The sequence below is a fragment of the Protomyctophum parallelum genome, assembly GCF_964188405.1.
Source record: "Protomyctophum parallelum genome assembly, chromosome: 1".
NCBI lineage: Eukaryota > Metazoa > Chordata > Actinopteri > Myctophiformes > Myctophidae > Protomyctophum > Protomyctophum parallelum.
The window spans coordinates 92,610,999-92,633,882 of record NC_139697.1 but is presented as its reverse complement, the minus strand read 5'-3'; the positions used below and the strand labels follow the sequence as shown (position 1 = coordinate 92,633,882).

Here is a 22,884-nt window from a genome sequence, read left to right as displayed (position 1 = left end):
ATTAGAATCATTACGCAATCACCAGACTGCAAAGCATAATGGGTTACTGATTTTCATGTAACACAACAGTGCCACATGGAGCCTTTCACTTCTCCGTTGACAGAGAGCTCATTCATTCAAGAAGCAGCGTAATTGTGTCATATGGATTATTATTTTCCTTTGTGGAAACAGGGAAATATAGTCTTACTCTTAAATGTACTTAAACTAGTAACTTTGTGTCTTGTGTGATTTCAAGTGTGTTTAAAGCTGACTGACCTGCGTTGGTCTCCTCCCACTCATCACTGTCATCAGTGACTTCAGTGTCAGAGTCAGAATCCAGTTCAACTTCGACGTCAGAACAGTATGAAGAGACGGCATCACCATCATCTATACTTTTCCCTGCTAGTAAGGGAAATCCACCAGGCTCCTCTGGTCTTTGAAGTAACTCCTCCTGGTTCCCTTTAATATGTGGAGGCTCTGGTTCCTCCTGGGACAGACTGGGGTTCCTCTCCTGGTCAGGAGAAATGCCGTCTTTATACACAACCACGTGCAGGACGTCTAGGAGCAGAAGAATAACATGATGGTGAACACTGGGTCCCTAAAAGGCAAATAGATTTCTTCTATTGAATAGAGGAAGGGAACGCTGCCGTGGTCCTTTGTTTGTTCTATTTTTCTTGTTGTACAACATATTTAATCTCTTGCTTAGACAAAACAAACAGTTAATAACTCCATGGTATTACAGTTGTTAATAACTACAGGTTATTACATTAATGACTACTAAGACATGTTTTCGGCACACAAAACTACAGTATGAATCAGGCTTTAATTGAATGTTGTAAAACTTGTTGAAGCAGTGATATTGCGTGTTCACCGTTCATCTCCCATGTGAAGTGTTTGTATCCATCCATCTCCATGTCTAGATGAATGGGGTGCAGCACTTCTGTTTGGGAGAGATTCTCATGGTTCACTGGAGGGTCATCATCATCAAAGCTAAGGAAAAAATGGAGCAGTCACACTTGAAATTGATTTTAACGTACACACTTAAGACAATTAAAACCTATAATTATAGGCCTACTGTACTTATAGTTAACCGGTGTCCCCTAGGTGTTTGTTACCACTGATACTAATGAAGGCTCTGTTCTATAACGAGTGGCCCAGGAAATGAAACCCAATGCATTTTTCCCATAGGCATTTCTTAAAGTATTTATTTAAAGACGGTTACGCCGCAACACAAATAGTGTTGTCTCCTGCCTTTATTTTCTTCTTTCTAATGATTTGATCGGCCCAAGATATTGTGTTCATTGTCATGATTTGTCACGATCAGAGTTGGCTTTGTCCGCGGTGTAACTGTCTTTAAATAAATACTTTAAGAAATGCCTATGAGGAAAATGAACAGCGATTTCAGGTGTTTCTTTTTACTTAGATATTTTCTCTCTCTCTCTCTCCCCCCTCCCCAACAAAAATGTGCCATTTTCGTTCCACACACACACACACACACACACACACACACACACACACACACACACACACACACACACACACACACACACACACACACACACACACACACACACACACACACACACACACACACCAGGCTTTGGTGAATCTACAGAGGAGGTAGAACTTACCTGAGGTGCGCTGGAGGTTCTGCGCTGACGGAAACTGCTTTGTATTTCTCATAATTTCCCTCAAAGATCTCTTCACATTCTGATGCCTTCAGTAGCATAACTCTAGGGGCTGTAAATTGGCAATAGGACAGAAAACAATATAATTGCGGTTTAATGTAGCATTTCTGTTCACAAAAATAAAAGTTCAGCTTTGTTGTTATGGTGCATTGTCGGTGTCGGTGACCATGGATCTTTCCATGTCCAGGGGCCTATTTCAAGAAACCTGGATTAACACATCCAGGCTTGTTAAAGCCTGGTCCGTACAGCCTGGTATATTCCGTTCCACTAAAGCCAAGCGAGGGTGTGAATGGGCGGATTTGTCGAGCCAGGATCATGAAGCCTGCCTCAATGCACATGGACGCTTTTTATCAGTAGACCATGCAGTGGAGCACAGATTTACTGATCCTTCTTTGTGGGTTATTATGGCAGTTGGCATCCAATAGTTGCATTATAATGTTGAGCGAGATACGGTATTATTTGCATGGTCGCACCAGTGATACCTATTGTATCTAATCAAAACAAAGCTGCATAACTCACCAATTGATGAACCAACAATGGTCTTCTTCAACCTCTTCCTCTCCTGGACTGAGGCCATCCTCCTCCATAACAGCGGGTAGTGTTGGTACAGAGACGCTTTGAACATATGCAGGTAGTTCCCAACCTGGAGGAGACACAGTCACCCTTATGTCTTTGCTGCATTGTAATGTTTACAGCACACTTGATAATCACAATGCAGGAATACCTTTTCTATATTTGGGACGTCGGTAACTAGGGTCGCTTGTATGTCAATCCACTATCCATGGTACGGACTGGTACCACTGGTCACAGACTAATATAACGTTGCTTGAGTGTTGGTGAGATAAAAAAAAGAAGCATAACGCTGCAATGGGCTTGCAAAACTTGCGTGAATCAGTGCTAATCGGTGTTGCCGTAAAGTATTTTTAATCAATTTTTTAAATTTAGCTTCTGTCAAATTATCTCTTCCTTGACTTCCCATGTCCCACCTCCCGCATCACGATTGGCTAGCTGCACCTTGCTGTATCTGGGCTCAGACATTTGAGAAACACGACAGTATTCAAAACATCCACCACACTCCATTCTAAAGCATGTGCGAGGTCGGCCAATCAGAGGCAATAACTAGGACGTGCAGCTGGCCACTCGTGGGAAGCGGGACTTCGGAAGTCAAGGAAGAGAGAATTTGAGAGAAGCAATATAACAAATAAATTAAAATGAGTGAGTAAAATGATGAGTAAAAACAGAGAGAAGGGCTGGGCGGTGGTTTGCTCTTCACCACGGCTCGTAAAGTCATGTTGTATTTCGGTGGTCTGACACCTCACCACCGAAAATCCAGACTATGAACTAGAAAAAGTGCCCTACTGGGCACAGGTCTCCACCAGGATGAGCAGATGTGAAGAATTCCAGGCAAAGGTTTTTCCTTGGCCTCTAGGGAGTTGGCATACAAAGTTATCCACAGATCCGTGCAGTTAGAGGTAAAAACACTTTTCGGCCAGTTATAGCGCCACCTTGAGGCTGAGTTGAAATTGTTCATGTGGCATTTCGTCCTCTGCCTAGTGGGAATGTGGGTGCACAATTTCACGGAAATCACGCGATGTGTTCATGATTTGCAGCATTTTGTTTGAAACTGAGCACTCCTGTGAACTATGGAAGCCAATCTTAACCAATCAGGATGGAGTCTGAGAAATCTGAAAGACCGGTTTCGTTGAATGGCTCTAGAGAAACTGTGTACCAATTTGCGTGATGTTTGGACAAAATCTGTAGGTGTACTGTGCAAAAACTTGTTTTGCACAAAGCGGCCTCCTGGTGGCGCTATAACAGGCCGTTCTGGAAATCTGAAAGACTGGTTTCGTTGAATGGCTCTAGAGAGACTGTGTACCAATTTGCGTGATGTTTGGACAAAATCTGTAGGTGTACTGTGCAAAAACTTGTTTTGCACAAAGCGGCCTCTTGGTGGCGCTATAACAGGCCGTTCTGGAAAGTTTGGGGCAGAGGTTCATCGTTGGCATCCAGGGAGTGTGTGTGCAAAATTTGGCATCGACCGGGTTAACGGTGGCCGAGATTAGCTGCTAACGGACACACACACACACACACACACACACACACACACACGGACACACGGACAGACGGAGTGCAAAACATACTCTCCCCCTAGCCTTCGGCTGGTGGAGACAATAACGCTTGAGGGTACCAAAATTCAGAAAGTCATATAGAATGCCCAGACTCCTTCAAAACCACTCTCAAAGAGGAGGGCTGCAATTCGAAACTGGCCCCTGTAAAAAAAGAAAAAGTCAAAGTACCCCCACTCCTTAATTCCCATACTGACAGTATGGGGAGAAGGGGATTGGGGGGAGGACTCTTTTTTTTTTTTTTAATTACACAGGCCAGTGTTATTCCCTTTTTTTCCTTTATTCTTTATGATGATTTCCTGTTTTTCATAGAAGTGTATATTTGTACGTCTTTAAAATAAATGTTCTGATGAATTGAGAATGGGGGACCACCCTGATGTAAACAAGTTAGTGCTTTTCATGGTTTCGTCCTCAAAGTAGCAGTTTTTGTATTGTGCTTTCTTTTGAAATGTACCGATTCCACATACTGTCTACTCACTGTCTCACTCTACAGTGAAATATATAGATCAATCAATCAAAAGGGCTTAAAATGCTTGCCAGTACTAAAAAGTGAGTTTTGACATGACTGGCATTGCTACAGTAGTAGTTTAGCATCAACTTGAAGGGGAGACAAAACATTAGAAACAAATGCATTATTTGCTACAAGCCTACCTCTGATCCCACCATGAAAAAGTCTCCATCTTGTTCCAAATGGAATTTAATAGGCTTCTGCTCTAATGTGTTGTTTAATGAGGACTGCATTGTGGTGGTGTGGTGGTGTTTTTGTTGTTGTCGTGCTTGCTTGCTTGCCGAAGTTGCTGTTTGCGGCAGACAGGAAGTGGCTTCTTCTATTACTTAGGGTGGGTTGCAACGATTGCTGTTAGCTGCATACCGCCACCTACTGTAGTATAGTTAGTTAACGAGATGTTTAGAGAACAAACGTGTCCAGGGGCCTGTTTCACGAAACTTGGATTAACGAATCCAGGATTTAGGCCAAAGCCAGGCTTTTTAAATCCTGATCTTTACAGCCTGGTTTATTCCGTTCCACTAAAGCCAAGCGAGGCTCAGAATTGGTGGATTTGGCGAGCCGGGATCAGCAAGCCTGGCTTAATAGACAGTCTGGCTTTTTGTCTCTAGACCCCTTATGTGGATCACAGATTTACTGATCCTTCTTCTTCATGGGGTATTAAGGCAGTTTGCATCCTTAATAGTTGCATTACAGCCCCCTTCTGTATATCTCATTATCTTTACTAATCTATTCAAGACTTACTGATACAAGGACTTAAGCTTCTAAAATAAATATTGCTGCTGTAATTAAAGAGAGAACATACTCTCAATAGTGGATAGACTGAATGATTAACTACCCCAAAAATATAGTTTACATTTTACCACTACTATTAACTTAAAACTGAATTCTTAATATTGTAAGCATAATGATATTGTCGCATTGTGATATTTGGCCATAACTCCCTCCTCTGAGGGAGCTACCTTTGGGGAAGGGGGTTGTTGCCCAGACAGGGCCGGGTCATGGGTTCATGTAGCATGCCAAAGTTTGTGCTATTGCCATTGAGAATGCATTGGGCGTTTAAGTTAAATAACTCAGAAACTACAAAACATTTCAAAGTAAAAAGTTCCAGCATGTGTCTCCACAGTAAGCTGAATTTTACAAAGTGTGAATGGAGTTTCTAGGTGAAAGTGATTTTTTGAAGTGCCACTATCTGCCTATAAATGTCTCAAATTTGAAAGCACTATATTTCTAAAACTATGAAACATTTCAAAGATTCCTTTTCAGGCACACATGTCCACCGTAGGATGAACCTAAATAGGTTTGAATGGGGTTTCTAGGTGTAAGTATGTAGGACTAGTAGTGGGTGAAACGTTACAATGGTAATATGTTGTAAAACAATGAGTAATGGTAATATTTAGTGGTTTTCACTTTTACAAAAATAAAAAATAATAATATAATAATTCTTCTTAACCGTGCACTTGCACGACAGCAAACCTATTCATGGGGAACATTCACCAAAAGCAGCTGATCTACAAGCTCACAAGCTGTCATGATGTTGTGCAGCCTATATATTTTGGTTATTTGATTTTATATAGTGCTTAAATTAGTCCTTTAATGCAGACCGATACAAATAAGGCAACACAAACCCATAATAATTGAATAAATCTGGAAAACATCATTGGTTTGTGATCAGTTTGACTGCTTAATGAACAGTAAAGACATCAGGATTAGGTTAAACCTGGCTGTTAGCCTGGTCCGGAGCAGGCTAAGTCCAAAGCATTAGTTTCCATGGTAACTTATGTAGCATCACTTTCATGAAACCGAATCAAGCCTCAACATATCCAGGTTAACTGGTTAAATTAATCTGGCAAGATCAACCAGCTTTCATGAAACCGGTTAAGCACTGATCCAGGATATATTAAGCCAGGATATGTGTTAAAGCCCGGCTTAATCTCTAATCCAAGTTTCGTGAAATAGGCCCCTGGTCCCTCGTAGACTCCCTGTTTGTTTGTCTGTATCTCTCAGGTCTACCTAGCTCTGGTCCATAGCCTTCTACTGCTTCTACGATTCTGCCCTGCACAGAAACGCATTAGGAGAGCAGCTATCATGGAACAGAGCTAAGGTCTACCCGACAGGCCGGTAACCTCCGCCTACTTTATGGGCGTCAGTCCAACTCCAGACCCGTGTCAATCAAAATATATCAAATCATAAACATAGTCTTTAAAACCCCCCAAATAATAACAAAATCACAAAATAGACAGCACAGAATATATAGCCCTTGACAGGTGGCGGTAAATTGGAAATATTATATAATACAACGTACTTTTAAATGTTGATATTAAAATAAATCATATATAACTTGTGTGGCAGTTGCTACAGCAGTTCAATGTGCAATGCTTGAGTTGTAATGAGCCAAAGCCCATCCTGCCCGACAAATTCATTTAAATTTCAACCTTTAAATTTTAACCTTTAATTTTAAAATTAATCAGACCCCACCCAGCCAGGTCTAGACAGTCGTGCATGGTGGTAACAGAAGAGTGGGCAGTGCATCAAGGAAGAGAGAGTGGAACCTCAACGTTAATTTGGCTATTTGTTGACCCCCAAAATGTATAACATAATATACTTATACTACATTAGGGAAATGGTTTTAAGTAAGGCATGGATTCATAGTTAGAATATTTCCAAATTCTTAATTATGTTTTTGGAATTAAATAGTAAAATTCCTCAAATACAAAATCTAAAAGTTATTCACTTCCCAATATGGCTTTAGACCTACCTGATGTGGATTCGATTTGGACTAACGTGTCCTACATCAAAATATTCTCTCCCTGGTGTGTGATTATTGCAAGCTGCCCCTCGTTACATAACAAGGGCCAGCAAATCAAACAGCTGTTCAAGAACAGCTTTCACAGTTTCGCAGTTGGAGGAAACACATCGACTCACTGGCCTTGGAACGTCTCGGGATCCCCCAGGATAAGTCACTAATGTTGCTCTGGAGAGGGACGTCTGGAACACCCTGGGGGAGCTGTTGCCCCATGCGACCAGACTACGGATAAGGGGTTGAAGATGAATGTTCAAGAACACATATATATAACCAGACCAGAAAAATCTAATCAAATTGAGTTTTCAAAATGTATTTAAAATGTGTTTTATAGAATGCACACCACAGAACTCCCCGAAATATGCAAAAACTAAGAAAAAGTGAAATTGTGTAATTTATGGGACCTTTAATGAGGGATGATTGAGATTAAGTGTAAATAACAAATGACAGTTGTGATTAACGTGTAACTTGGAATAAGAACACTCCATGATTACGAATGATCTTCTTACAAAGAACAATAATGGTGTCTACTGTCTAACATTACCAAGCAAATAAGATTTATTACTTGTCCACCAATATCAGAAACATGATATTTATTATTGATTCAGTTCTCATAAACGTCAGACATGATGGATACAGATTGAGGAGTGCTCCTGCACGTCTTCATCTTCTAGCCTCTATTACCACATCCTTGTTCAAAAGCACTTCCAATACCATTGTGTAACAGTAACTGAGGATTTGCCTTCAGTTTATTGTTTTCCTTTTCCATTTGTATAAATAAAAAACATGTTTTAGCCCTTGTGTGAGGACAGTGATATATGGTAGTTACTGTAAATGGTAACCGTGTCTGTATTTAGCTTTCCATCGATAATAAATTTGGTTCCTTTGACCAACTAGTCTATTTCAACATTGTATACACATAAACAACTTCTTCGGGTATCTGTAGCTACGGAGCTTTGAAAGTATAAGACCTTTAGTTAATTTCTTTCATTGCCACCTCTGTCGACAATCAATATGGACCATAATGGCCTTAATAACAAGGCCTTAATAACAAACTGGGCAGAATAGAACCATGTATTTTCAGGTGGATAATGGGATCAAACATTGTGAGAGGAAGAGTTCAGTCATCATCTATGTTCATGACATGGACTGATCCAATTCAGACTATTATACCTAACCGAACCTACTGAACCAAATGCAAAATTATCAAAAATGGTGTGTGTGTTTGTGTGTGTGTGTGTGTGTGTGCGTGCGTGCAAAAAGGTTTTCAAACATAATGATTTTGGGTGGGGGGGGGTTAACAGATTCTAAAATGTTCATAGATCATAAAGCAGACAAAGCAGAGGCTGGGTAGGCAGCAGTAATGAGATTTTATCTCATATTCTTCTCCACAGTATGGACACACTGGTGTATCTTAAGGTCATTTGACTGATCAAAACTCTTGTCATCTGTGTTTACAATTGAAATGTTTTTTTCTCCCGTGTGGACATGCTGGTGTTTCTTAAGATAACCTGTCCGACTAAAAGTCTTGTCACAGTGTTTACAATGGATAGGTTTCCCTCCAGAGTGGATACGCTGGTGTGACTTCAGGTTACAGGACTGACTGAAGCTCTTGTCACATTGTGTGCAACGGAAGGGTTTTTCTCCTGTGTGGACACGAAGGTGTTTCGTGAGGCTGCTTAGAAGATTGAAACTCTTGTCACAGTGTTCACACTGGAGATATTTTTCTCCGGTGTGAACAAGCTGGTGTCTTTTCAGGTCAAATGACCGACCAAAACTCTTGTCACAATCTTTACAATGGAAAGGTTTTTCACCTGTGTGGACACGTTGGTGTCTTTGCAGGCCGCCTGACTGACTGAACCTTTTACCACAGTCTTTACAGTGGTAAGGTTTTTCTCCGGTGTGGACAAGCTGGTGTGTCTTCAGGTCAAATGACCGAGTGAAACTCTTGTCACACTCTTTACATATGTGCATTTTCTTTCCTGTGTAATTCATGGAGTCTGTGTAAGTCTTTACGTCTTCTAGCTGACTTGAAATCTTGGTAAACTGTTGATAACTGTAAGATCTCATTTCATCTGTGTCTCCATGCTTCTCGCTGGTGACTGAGTTTGTGACTTGCTGAAAGGGTGTTATGGTGACCAGTCCATTCCTCCACATCTGGCAGTAGAGGTCGCTGTGGCTTTTCTTGATGTGTTTATGGAGGAGGACCTGAGATGTGAAGGCCTTTGGACAATCGGAACAAGAGAGGACCTGACTTGGGGAAGACTGGGAACTCATTCCTGAGAGACAGACACACACAGAGAGATAGAGAGAGAGAGAGAGAGAGAAGAGATTAAAAATAAAAAATTGATTAAAAACCCTTTAGAAAATAATCCTGTAGGCATTATTGAGGAAAAGTAATTGATGTGTTGTTTCTATATATCTATGTTCTGAATCCATTTCTGCCGTATGCCGAGTGATACGGGTCACCGTTTCGTCAGAAATTGATTAATTAGCATAATTAAGCATGATGGATTCAGCACATAAAAATCATATAGAAACAACACATTATGTACAATTATTTATCAGAATTATAGCCATTTTTTTGTGGTTGATTATGCTCATTTCTCAATTTCTGACAAAATGGTGACTTGTATCACTCGGCATACGGCAGAAATGGATACAGCACATCAAAATCATATAGAAACAACACATTAAGTACTTTCCCTCAAGAATGCCTACAGGCTTCAGCCTTTTGGCATTTCGGGAACGGTCTAAATCAGAGCAGAGCAGGAAATCCATTTGGAGAAAAGCATTTAACCCTCCATGGCTTCTCTATAATCTATTCGTTAAAGCTGGGATCACACTGCAAGTAATAGGGGTGATTTTGAGTCAGGGCTGTTCAACGTTCATGGCGGATCGAGAACGCTTATCAATTTTGTTCGATATTTGATGGAGGGGTTCACCGGAGCTAAAGATCAAAAAGCCCAGCTGTGTCTTGGACCCCAAAAGGGGAGGCATACTTTGGTTAGACATAGCATTGGTTAGACATAGCATTGTTCCGACTGGATTAAGGTTGGTGAGGGGTGACTAAGGGATTTAGTCCTGGGACAGCGCGTTGCTCAAGGACAATATTTGTCCTTCCACATTTAGTATCTGGTGTTGATTACATTATGTTTAAAGCTGACTGACCTCCACTGGTCTCCTCCCACTCATCACTGTCTTCAGTAACTTCAGTGTCCGATTCAAGTTCAACTTCAATTTCAACTGCAGAACTGTGTGAAGAGTTGTCATCATCATCATCATCATCTTTACATTCTATTGCTGGGAATGTCATCTTTGATCCACCAGGCTCTTCTGGTCTTATAAGTAGTTCCTCCTGTTCTTCTTTAATGTGTGGAGGCTCTGGTTCCTCCTGGAGAGAACTGGGGCTCCAGTCTCTCCAAGGAGAAACCTCCTCTTTACACACAACCATGTGCTGGGTGTCTAGGAGAAGATAAATAACATGACAGTGACCTTGGATTCCTTAAATATGAATGCAATACTTCTGTCTTCCATGTTCCATGTACAAAAATAAGTATCATTGTCCAAACAGTTACTAACTAGAGATAATTGAGGTGTTTCTGAAAACTGAACTTCTGAGAAATTAGGCTTCAAAGGTTTAGCAATTAACCTCAGCTCAAAATGGGCAAGCAATTCATATACTTTGTTACTCGACGCAACATATTGCTAATTCTGCTACATGAAATATTGGTAGTTTCTGAAGCCTGATTTATACTTAGTTGCTTGTCAGTTTTGTGCCCCGAAAACAGCTCTCCAAAGCCGTGACACATCAAACTAAGGCCAGACTTGCTAGAACAGGGTTTGTTGGTACCGTTTGTACAGTATGATTATGAGTACGTATGTCAAAGTTCATGCCATTAATGCATTAATTATTTTAATCTAAAATGCCAATGCAATAGTCAGGACAAGTCAGTTTGATGTGTCTTTGGCTTTAGAATCTCTAGTTGTAGTGAAACTTGTTGATGCAGCGATAATGAGTGCTTATACCGTTCATCTCCCATGTGCAGGCATCTGGACGTTCGTGTCCATCTATGTCCATGTCTAGTTGAATGGGCAGCAGCACTTCTGTTTGGGAGGGATTCTCATGGTTGACTGGAGGGTCATCGTCATCAAAGCTGAGGAAGAAATGGAACCCTCACACTTAAAATACATTTCAATATACACACTTTAGACACTTAAACCTTATCTTTGGAAAGCTGAGAACCCCATCCCATCACTCAGTCCTAAATAGCCTTTGGAGAGACTACCGAGGAGGTAGAACTTACCTGAGGTGAGCTGGAGGTTCTGTGCTGATGGAAACTGCTTTGTATTTCTCATCATTGCCCTCAAAGATCTCTTCACATTCTGATGCCTTCAGCAGAATAACTTCTGTAGCTGTAGGCATTAGGAAAGGAAAAACAAATATTGTAGGTTTGTCATGGAACATATTCCCTGTTTTTGTTCTGCATTGTGTTCCAAGTAACATTTGTGTGTAACTTCATTGCCATCCATGTCAGTGATGGAAGTTCAGGCTTTGGGCCTACTTGTACTGTATTATTTCTGGGATGCCGTTTACAATACTTAGAATACAAGCTGTTTGTATGTGTTTGTGTATTGATATGTGCCTTTCTGTATTTCTTTGTTTCAGTTTTACACTTTTCTATAATAAATCCGGTCCATGTACAACACATCTGCCTGTTCCTTGGAGGAGACTTATGGGAGAGAGTTTAGCTGGCTGTGGAGCCCAATTAGGACACAGAGTCACGTTGGGTGAAACAGCACAAGGTTTAATGTCAATTTGTGTTTCCATTCTAATGCCTGCCACAAACACTTCAACAATGACTCAGTGACCACGTATAGCTGACCATGCTCAGTGATGTTTTCAATGTAATGTAATGAGACCCAGTGGTCTTTTAGATGGGGTCCCGGGGACATTTTATGAGTCCTACTTCAACAACCATAGAGCACAGTATTGAGTACAGTATTGCATCCCAGGACCCCCGGAGGTTGACTATGAGTCCTTTCTTCAATTTAGTGAGTCTAAAGATTCAGAGGCTATTTGCTGCACTGCATGCTTGGACGTTTTGTAGCTTTTGTGGCTGCTAGTGTGAAAGCAGCATGATAGCAAGCAGAATGTGTGCATTTCTTCATAACATAATGTTGGTAATATGCATTGCTTAGGCAGTTATAGTAATAACACTCTATAATCTTAGTTGAAATCCATAAGTTTAATGTCCTACCAAGCATTTGAAACGGGTCTCTAATGCTCTGCTAGAGAGTCGAGACTGACATTTGCCTTTGTCAGTGTCTTGCTCAAGGACACTTCGACACTAACTCTGGGGAACCCGGGTTCGAACTGGCAACCTTGCGGTTACCATATCCAACCGCAACCGCGGGAGGATTAGGGCGGAAGGATTAGGAAAAAGGGTCTATGTCTCCCAGTGGGGGCTCGTCACTGGCAGGTGTGTCAGTAAGATACAACAGCAGTGTGTGGACACAGAAATGTGAGTGTGGGGAGGAATCAATTGGCATAAAAGGGGTAAAGATTATAAAAACTAGATAAAGTGCACCTCGGGGCACAGGTCTCCACCAGGGCAGGTCAGGTTGTGGCCTCCTGGTGGCGCTATAATAGGCCAATGTGAAAAGGGTGCCATTTCTTCTTACGCCTTGGATGGCAATTGGATGATTTGAGGCATTTTGTTCCAAAAATGTGTTTTGCAAAAATCCACCTGTTGGTGGCGCTATAACAGGCCAATGTGAAAAGGGTGGGATATAGTCCTCAACCTAGTAGGAAAGTCTGTGAAAGATTTTACGTAAATTGCACACTGCGTTCATGATTTGAGCCAATGTTAGCCAATAAGGGCCTTTCTCTGCCCTACCCTTCTCCCTTTGTTTATATTGTGTTTAGTTTCCAAGATGGCCGCAACACCAGGAGGGGGTCGACATATGCCCTTACTGGGCTGCATTCACAAATTCAAGACACCTGTCTTGCGTTTGTCTTGTGTCTGTGTTTAATGGCCGCTCCAATGCATTTCCAATGGAAGTCCATATGGTTTGACCAAACATTTTGTTTGATGGGGGGAGGGGGGGAGGGCAGAACACATCCATCAAAGCTGTGTTCAGACACAAGTCAGGTGTCAGACACAAGGCAAGTGTCTTGAATGCAGCCCAGAAAGGGCATATGTCGACCCCGCCCGCTCACGTCCACCCCACCCCCTCCTGGTGCTTCGGCCATATTGGAAACTAAAAAGAATATAAACAATGGGAGAAGGGTGGGGCCGAGAAAGGCCCTTATTAGGATGGAATATAAAATATTGGACAGTTCCGGCTTGAACATATGACTATAGAGATATCAAAACATGTGTTTTTCAAAAGTCGGCCACCTGGTGGCGCTATAACAGGCAGTTCTGGAAAATTTGGGGCAGAGGTTCATTGTTGGCATCCAGGGAGTGTGTGTGCAAAATTTGGCATCGATCGCGTTAACGGTGCCAGAGATAAGCTGTACACATATGGACGGACGGACGGACACACACACACGGACGGACGGACACACGGACGGAGTGCTTATATATTATGTGAAATCCAATTTTATATTGTTTTGTTGTCATATATCGGATTAGTCCTTGAACACCAAATTATGTACAGTGTGGGTAATGCTATTCAATATATCATAGTATTGATATATGTAATTTGAGGTGTAATCACTTTGGTCTCAGAGGCACTTTCCTGTTGGGCAAGTATAACAGGAAAGGTGCCTTTCTGGGGAAATTGCAAAGTGTGGTTGCCTTGACACCTTCGGAAATAGAGGCCCCTCCCACTGATTTTGCAGTGATCATGTGTACAGATTTGTGAGATTTGGACAAAAGCTGTAGGTGGAAGAGCAAAAACAAAATGTTTTGAAGAAAAATCTAAATGGTGGAAAAACTTGTATGGGGAAATGCGTCATGACTCAAGGAATCCAGAGGGTTTTATTTTTACGACTTATGGTTCAAGAGTTTGGCAGTTATAGTGCCACTGCAAGGCTGACTGATGTAATTATTTTTTCACTTAATTTTCATAATTATTAAGAACCTCCTCTCCAAGTTGTGTAACTGTAAATATAGCGCTTATGGTCTGAAGTCTTCGATCTTCCCATTAGGAGAAAGGAGAAAATTAATTCACTAATAAAAGTAATTAACAGCGTTAAGTTTGTTAAATTGAATAAAATGTAATTCAGAGCGACTGGTGCAGCGAGTGAGGAGCAGCGACAGTGTTTCAGACATTCCCATAATTATTTCAAACAAAGGCCAAAGCTCATAAACTCACTTTGTGATGAAGCAACAATCTTCTTCCTCTCCTGGACCGAGGCCTTCCTCCTCCATAAGAGCGGGTAGTGTTGGTACAGAGACCCTCTGAACATACGCAGGTAGTTTCCCACCTGGAGGAGACACAGTCAGACGTATTGTCACTGCCAGGAGGAAAACTATTCTGTACATGTCCAGCACGTTACCTTTCACAGAACTGGTGGAAAAGGTCTACCTGTTTTCCAATGGATCCAATCATGTACTTATTATTTAGTCACAAGCTCTTTATTAAGAGTTTCCATAATTGACTCAATATTTATAAACCCACACAGAAAGACATAACCACTTTCACATTTCTTCTGTTCAAAATAGCAAAAATAGTAAATCTACAAGCTCACAATGCATCACAGTGTAGTGTAGTGTAGATAGTACAAATGCAATGGTGACAATGTTTTACTGATGGGTTAATTCCAGGTTGCAGCCATGCAGCTGCACTGATGTTCTAAGCCTAAGGGGAGGCGTTTGTCAGAACCAGGGGGGCAGTCAGCCAGATATTTCGTGAAGCCTCATTTGAAATCGGTAGTTCATATAATGGCCTGTTGTGGCGCTGGACCGGACCCAAAAAGCCCCATAGCTCCATAGAGGCCCATGTATTTTGGCCCAACTTCACCTAGACTGTATTACCTTAATAAACATGGTCATGAATACTTTCTTCTTCCAGTCACTAGTTTAAAGTCTCATTTCTAATGTCATAATATTCTTTTTGGAAAATTATGGTCCCATTAATTAAAAAAATGACCATAAAGAAAAAAAAACATTGCGTATGTTCTGAGGGGCGTGGCTACCATTACAGTCTATGATCGGGATTCCCCTCCCACTCGAGTCAAAATAAAAACCAACGGAGAAGAAGGGGGGAAGTCCCGCCTCGTTGTCTGGGCAGCCAATGACCAGCTGGTATACAAAACGGAGCCAGCCAATGGCCAGCTGGTACCAAAGATGGCGACTTACATCAGGAATTAGCATATTATTACAGGCTTCATTTTACGTTCATGTTAGACCCGGGGAACGCTTTGTCCATATTTTTTACAGTCTATGGTCAGAACGGGAAAGACAGAATCTTCTTGTACCACTGGCCCTTGCATGTGGAACAACTCAAACTCAAAGAGAATGGTGAAGCCAACCAGATTGAGTGAAATTAGTTTGAAGAAGCCTAAGAGGACCGATACCCTTCTGCCACCCGGTAATTGTCTGCATATTTCCCCCAGTGTTGACAGATGATATTAGAAATTAGAACAATGGCACCTAAAGCAATTATTCTCACAGCTATGGACAACAGTGACTAAGCATCAGAAACAGAGGACTCTGACAGTGACACTCAGGCAGAGTAGGTCTGTATGATACAGATCTGAGGGGCCTTAACCTAAATTAAATACAGGAGAGGAGTGAATTAACATTTTAACAAACTAAAAAAAAGAGGTTAACGCATGAGCAGTGTGTAAACCTTGAGGTTACAACTAAAGAACCGCAATCGGAGCCCTGGCACACACACGGAATTGGAAGAATACCTTTAATCGCACATGCACAGTGAAAACGGATTCATCTCAAATTAAACTAGTCAAAGATATAATGCATTACGATGATGTTGATTTGAACTGCAATGCCGTCCTTTGGGGAAGAGAAAAGGAGGACATGGCCAGAAGACAATACATAGAATTGATGCAAAAAAACCAAAAAAAAAACAGGGATGCTCCGATCAGGTTTTTTGGGGACGATTCCGATCACGATCGTTTCCCTCATGATCGGCCGATACCGATATGGCCGATACCGATCTTGTGCGTAAAAAGCAAATTTGAATATTTCCAAAATTATTATAATTATGTCAAAACGACATCAAAACTGTTCTTGTGTGTGGACTCTGTCTAGGAAGGGAAGAATGTTTAGGCCTGTCACAAAAATGCAAAATGATATTACATTATATATCTCTGATTGACATTTATACCTGTAAAAATTGCCGACCACCGATCTCTGACCGGTGGTCGATTATCGGAGCATCTCTAAATAAAAAACATAAAAACTTTGAAGTGAAACCATGTGGTCTATAGAGCGTTGCAGTCCCGCCCCCAACGAGCAGCCCACAAGAACATTTCCAATTCATTTTTCCATAGACGTTTCAGAAAGTATTTATTTAAAGACCTGTAAGGCCCTGACAAAGCCAACTCGGATGGTGACAACTCATGACAATAAACAAATAATTTATAAAGAAAAAAAAGGGGAGGGTAGAACACTTTTGTTGTTTTTCTTCTAATAATTATTTTAAAGAAATAGGCTGTGAATAATAATGCTATGAATTATAAACAGCATTAACACATTAAAACAACGTCAAATGTAACATGTGCAAAACATCCAGCCGCGATCGTTCAATAGAAAACTTCACTTGTAACCACAAGTGCTATTGCTATTCACAAAGACATGTAGCTATGCTGCTGTATGGATACATGGCCCGGTCACACTCACATCAAACATTACCACTCGGAGGCTGTACAAGATCCCCACAAAAGTTTACTTGTTTCCTCATGCAGATCGCTACTTTCGCCGTTTGATAACTTTGATTTGTCTTAATGTTGGTCCTAATAACACTTCTCACTGCTAGACCAGGGCAGGCTGAAGCAGGGAAGAGGAGCTGCTTGCCTGCTTGAGCGCAGAAACTGCCCATAGATCCGAAGTCCCGTTAGTCCGAACATGCACTGCTCCCGTGCTTGCGGTTAGGTTTAGGTTAGGGTTAGAGATAGGGATAGTAATTTCGGAACAATGAACCTTCTGACTAATGACACGGCACCTTGAGCGCTGAGCAGCATGCATGCAACTAGAGTGGACGCGCACACACTCGCTCGGTTATTTACCAGCGGATCCGCAGAGAAAATTATTATGAGTAAGAGTATTGGCTGGCACATTTTGTTGCCCCTTCAGCTTCAGATCACTTGACTAGCATAGCAAGCCTGCTGCGTTGTGACTGCTTCGGTCATGTCATTCACACCACGGCCAACGCTACACTGTAGCCTACACATTTCTTTGCGGATCTACACTGATCTCATAAATGGTCCCTATGAAAGATGGAAATCTGTCCCCAGGACGGAGAACTTTAAGCCGAGAGGTTTTAAAACCTGACTCATAACAGGGAGCCATCTTCTTAATATTTTCGATATCTCACATTCAGTAACATTGAATCGAAATGCGAGATCCTTGTTCCTGAGACCCAATCTGAGCTTCATTAATATAGATAATAATAATAATAATAGATGATCCTCCAGGCTCATAGAGGCAGACAACCTGAACGCTATAGGTTTAACTTTTAGGATCAACCACTCAAAAATAACACTGGTTAGACCTGTGAAGAACACAACACTTGCCACTTTGCTTTTGATTGAGCTGTAGGAAAACTTTCTCAGTTTTTCTTTTAGTTGCTCTTTTTCAGCTTTCAGTTTGTTGATGTCTGAGCGTAGGTTGACACACTCTGTGGAAATCTGGCTGAACTGGAGCTGGAGATCATCATAGACAGCCTTTGGGACAGTGGCTTCTGAAAGAGAACAGAGGATTACTGTACGTGGTTAACCCCTGCTATACCAATTTTATACTTCAGCTCTCAAAAAATGGCTGAGCATACTAGCTGACTGTGCATAGCATATATTTGAAAAATAGACATTTTGAGGTGGGGGACTGATAAACATTGAGCAGACCACGTACACTACAAAGCTAAATAACAAGTAAACTACATTAATTCAACCGTAATAAGAAAAAGATGACGTGAAAACAGGCAAACCAATGTCACAAGTAACCATGATGATAGAGCTACTATAGTTCAGTATCAGGACAGTTGCATCATGTCAGAATCATTCATTCAATCGTTGAAGACTCCTGGACAAAGGTGTTTGAGGTTCTTAGTTCTTACCACCAGTGCAAGGCTCCACTGTGGAATCCAATGCCACCTCATCTGTTATGGGCTGCTGTGGGTCACCACCATCCATCAGTGGTCTGTGATTAATAGGTTCATCATCCCTTTTTCTTTTCCCCTCAAATCTGTTGAGAAGAGTTAGTACTTATATGTCCTATTTTATACATATAACACAATGAAAAGAGAATAAAGAATGCTTTGCATATCTCTGCAAACTCAGGTCAAGAAGACTGGGCTACTAATCTCGTTGAATTACCCACAGCTGTGACAAAAAATAATAATCTAATGAGCAACTATTGGTCAAGTTAGAATGTTTACCTCTCAAGTTTGGCTTTAGATTTGTTGGGGTCTTTCCTTGCATGACGGAAGATCGAAGGCACAAAGTCGGGACTCTCATAGGTCATAGATGCTGCTCCTATAAAATACGTTTTCTTTACTGACTGTCACTGAAACTTTTATAATATATACGTGAGGTACTGTAGCTCTGGTCCATAAACCCTTTTGGGACCCTCGGTTACCTTTTCTGTGTTTGGGATGTCGGTACTGACGTCCCAAATACAGAAAAGGTAACCGAGGGTCCCGAAAGGGGCTACTCTGGTCCATAGCATGGAGAAGTCCTTATAGCTGTGGACAAGAGCTAAGGCTACTTGAGTCCCGACTCCAATGCAGAATGCAGATACATAACATACATCTGCATTCATATATTTAAAGATGGGGTGCCATGATTCTTTTCCCAGTTTTGTGTTTATAAGGTGACAGTCAGTACTTCATTAGACCCATTGGTGTGGTTGTTATGTGCAATGATGTTTTCCCTTTGTATTTAGGGTTTCTTCCTGGAGGCTGAAACCTTAGCAGTTAAACGCGCCAGGCGCCAATGAAAAAAACAGTGATATAGTGACATCACACTAGGACCCCCTCCCCTAAACCCTCCCCCTTTATCATACAACAACAGCTGTGGGTGCGGCTTCAGTTCAGGTGGATGAGCACCCACAAGGCAAACCAGGCATACTTAATGAACTGGTGGGGGTGTCCCACCAGTCTGTCCACATAAAAACGACATTATAATTATAACAAATACTGTACACTTTTTAGAAAAAATCTTCCTCCTTATAATACTACCTAATGATTTTTTTGTTTTAGGGTGAAAACAAAATCATGGCACTCCGTCGTTAAATAAAACCTGAATTCTGTTATGCATGATGTCGCTTAGTAAATGTACCTGATATGAAATGCGCACTGCAAAGTCGTGCATTTTTAATGAGGTCCTCTGTCCATTCTGTTCTTCGGATAGCTTGCAGCCAAAGGTGCCTGCGGTTAGCACTGAATGGAGTCTTCTTTGATGGTATCCGGTAAAAATGAAGACCTTGATTATTGCTTGGTCGGTTCCGACACCCCACTGCAGAACACGACATTATTCACAACGTGTATCTTCTGCCCAAACCGAGTCAGAAGAAAGTCTTCTTCTTCTTTTTGATTTCCGGCAGTGTAGAGAGGCCGCGAGGCGGATTACTGCCCTCCACTGGTATGGTGGTTTAATCACCTAGATCTTCCTATAGTCCAGTATTATGTAGGAACTGCAGTACTGCCTTTGAAATCAGTTGGTGGTTCTCACTGTGGCCAAACAAAGAAAAAACTGAAAAAGCCTCCACTCCTAACTCTGTCATCCGTATAAATAACCTCTCTCTTTCTGCATTATAAATACTGCATTCTAGCCACAATTTGCAACACTAGATCTTTTATTCTGGGATGAATCTGGAGTTGCAATACCCTCCATTGACATCCCATTGATCCAAATTGCAAAGTGTTTGGATGTTTGGCTAACTGCATTCTAGTAGAAACACATGTTGAACTAAACAGTCAAACTACAGGACACTTTATTGTAAGTGAATTACTTCGACTTGGCTTGGATGCGCCAATGTTTGCATACAAATAATTGCTCTATAGAAGTTTAAAGGCTTGCTGATAAAAAGTAAGAGTTCTGATGAAAATGTAATATTTGTTGTGAGCCTTTAGATCGCCTATTTTCGTAATTGTTACACAACAATATAAAATAGGGCTCAAGTTAAAGTAGCTATAAGCAATAATATCTAAACATTTTAATTACATTTTTTAGTATTCAGACAGCCAGCAATGGGTTAAATGCTCCCAAAACAAATGTAGTCTCTGTGATAGCCCTATAATGCCCCCGCTTCGGATGTTACATACATGGCAAGTAGGTAGGCCTATAGAGGGTATGCGTGTGCATAAAGTGAATGGCAAATCGAGTGGCAAATTGAGTTTAACATTGTTTAATACAATCAGATAGGACTTTTCTGTTTAGATGTATGGGCTGTCAAGGCCAGAAAGTAGTTTTTGCCACTCAGTAGGCATTCCTGCATAACGTCCGGGTTTCATGATGTCCCCCTCTTGGGTTAGCAATGAGACTTTCCCCGGGCCCCTCGCCCAGAGAAAATGTTGTTCGTGTGCACTGTGCAGCCCGTGAAAAAGTGGAGATATTTGAATAAACAAGCGTTTTCTGCCAGAACTTTTACATGGATGTGAAACTAGAAAACAATATCTCACTCCACGTCTTTGGAATTATTTATTGGGTGAGTACAAACGGAGCGTGGAGCACATTTATGCCGCCCATGTCTCCTTGCTCACTGGGAGCAGAGGCATCCGATCTATGGCTGTGTTGTATACAGGAATATATGACCCATCTCAATGAATTAGAATATTGTGTAAAAGTTCATTTTCTTCCATAATATAATTCCATAATAAAACCTTAAAACATTTTTATGTTTTAATCTTGATGATTATGTACAGCTCATGAATCAAAAATTCCTATCAACAAATTAGAATATTTTATGAGACCACTAAAAAAATGTTTGTTTTTTTTTAAACGAGAAATGTCGACCATCTGTAAAGTATATTAATCTATGCAGTCAATACTTGGTTTGGGCTACTTTTGAACAAATTATTTCATCAATGGGGCGTGGCATGGAGGTGATCAGAATGTGGCACTGCTGAGGTGTTATGGAAGCCCAGGTTTGTTTGATAACTGCCGTAAATGCATAAATGTATTTTGGAGGCTCATGTCTCACACCTTCCTCTTGACAATACAACCTAGATTCTCTGTGGGTGTGGGGTTCAGGTCAGGCCAGTTGGCTGGTCAGATGCTGATGCTGATCTTCCTTTTAAGGCAGACCTGGCACCTGCCCACAGTGCCAAAACTACTAGTAACTGGTGTACTGATCATGGTATTACTGTGCTTAACTGACCAGCGAACTGGCCTGACCTGAACCCCACAGAGAATCTAGGTTGTATTGTCAAGAGGAAGGTGTGAGACATGAGACTCAACAATACAAAATGCATTTACGGCTGTTATCAAAGCAAACCTGGGCTTCCATAATAACACAAAGGCTGATCACCTCCATGCCACACCACGTTGATGAAATAATTTGTTCAAAAGTAGCCCAGACAATTGACTGCATACATTAATATACTTTTCACTTCAGATGGTCGACATTTCTCATTTAAAAAAATATATTTTTTAGTTGTCTCGTAAAATATTCTAATTTGTTGAGATAGGATTTTTTGATTTTCATGAGCTGTGCGCCATAATCATCAAGATTAAAACCTGAGGGGTTTTATATACTTGGAAGAAAGTATATATATATAAGAAAATGAACTTTTACACAATATTCTAATTCATTTAGATGGACCTGCATGTAGCCTATGATCACAGACATTCTAGGGTTATCTCTTTTTTCCGACCAATGACAAAGCTTAGGCTATAGGAAAATCCTTTAATGCTGATTGTGGCCCCTAGATGTGTCATAGAGACTACATTTGTTTTGGGAGCGTTTTACCCATTGCTGTCTGAATACCAAAAAAAGAAAAGGTCATTAAAATATTGCTATTATTGCTTATAGCTACTGTAATCAGATTTAGTCGAGTAGTATGTAAACAATCACTATAAGATCATATAGTTGCAGCCCATTGTTAATAATCCTATTCACTGTTTACTAGTAGTAGTGAATTAACTTTAGATCATTCACCATCTTCATTTTTCCAGTCACGGAACAGTAACGTGAAATACAGATGCAGTTACACTTCATACATACCGGTAGTTATTACAGTATTGTTATTGTTGCTACAATAACAATAATGTAATAACTATAGCTATACGGTGCGGTACGGTATATATTAGTACTATTTGTGCATGGAATGATGGTGCCATTGCTAACATTAGCCGTTTAGCATCAACTAGGAGTAAAATGCTACATCGAAGCTTTACACTGGGGAGACAGACAAACATTAATAAAGAGTTAATTATTTGCTACATACCTCTGATCCCACCATGAAAAAATCTCCATCTTGTTCCAACTGAAATTTAATAGGTTTCTCCTCTAATGCGTTGTTTAATGAGGATAACATTGTGGTGTTGTTGTTATCATGTGGTTGCTTATTTGCTGACAGCTGTGTGTGCGACAGCCAAGGTTCATAAAAATAAGGCATGGTACATCTACGTCATTTTGGTTGGTAGGG

At 41.0% G+C, this 22,884-nt stretch overlaps 1 protein-coding gene across 4 annotated transcripts; it reads right to left on the bottom strand.

The window, feature by feature from the left end:
• Positions 1-7,505: 7,505 nt before the first annotated feature.
• On the bottom strand, positions 7,506-22,812 carry LOC310875566 (uncharacterized protein). 4 transcript variants are annotated; one of them, XM_083788843.1, is made up of 9 exons: positions 19,574-19,817; positions 18,673-18,769; positions 18,355-18,479; positions 17,813-17,979; positions 14,428-14,539; positions 11,409-11,517; positions 11,131-11,258; positions 10,273-10,566; positions 7,506-9,380 (listed from the first exon to the last, which is right to left on the bottom strand). In XM_083788843.1, the coding sequence occupies exons 1-9, from the start codon at positions 19,764-19,766 to the stop codon at positions 8,473-8,475; spliced, it is 2,133 nt and encodes a 710-aa protein (XP_083644969.1). In that variant the 5' UTR covers positions 19,767-19,817; the 3' UTR covers positions 7,506-8,472. The 4 variants fall into 4 exon arrangements, with proteins under 4 accessions (XP_083644969.1, XP_083644970.1, XP_083644971.1 ...); XM_083788844.1 differs by having other exon boundaries at positions 17,813-17,976; XM_083788845.1 differs by lacking the exon at positions 18,673-18,769.
• Positions 22,813-22,884: the final 72 nt, after the last annotated feature.

Coding starts and splice junctions, on each gene's coding strand:
- LOC310875566 (XM_083788843.1), bottom strand. CDS start 19,766: ATGTCGTGTTCTGCAGTGGGGTGTCGGAACCGACCAAGCAATAATCAA. Junction 14,540..17,812: donor GCTCAATCAAAAGCAAAGTG/GCAAGTGTTGTG, acceptor TGTCTCCTCCAG/GTGGGAAACTACCTGCGTAT. Junction 9,381..10,272: donor GTGGGAGGAGACCAGTGGAG/GTCAGTCAGCTT, acceptor TCTGTCTCTCAG/GAATGAGTTCCCAGTCTTCC.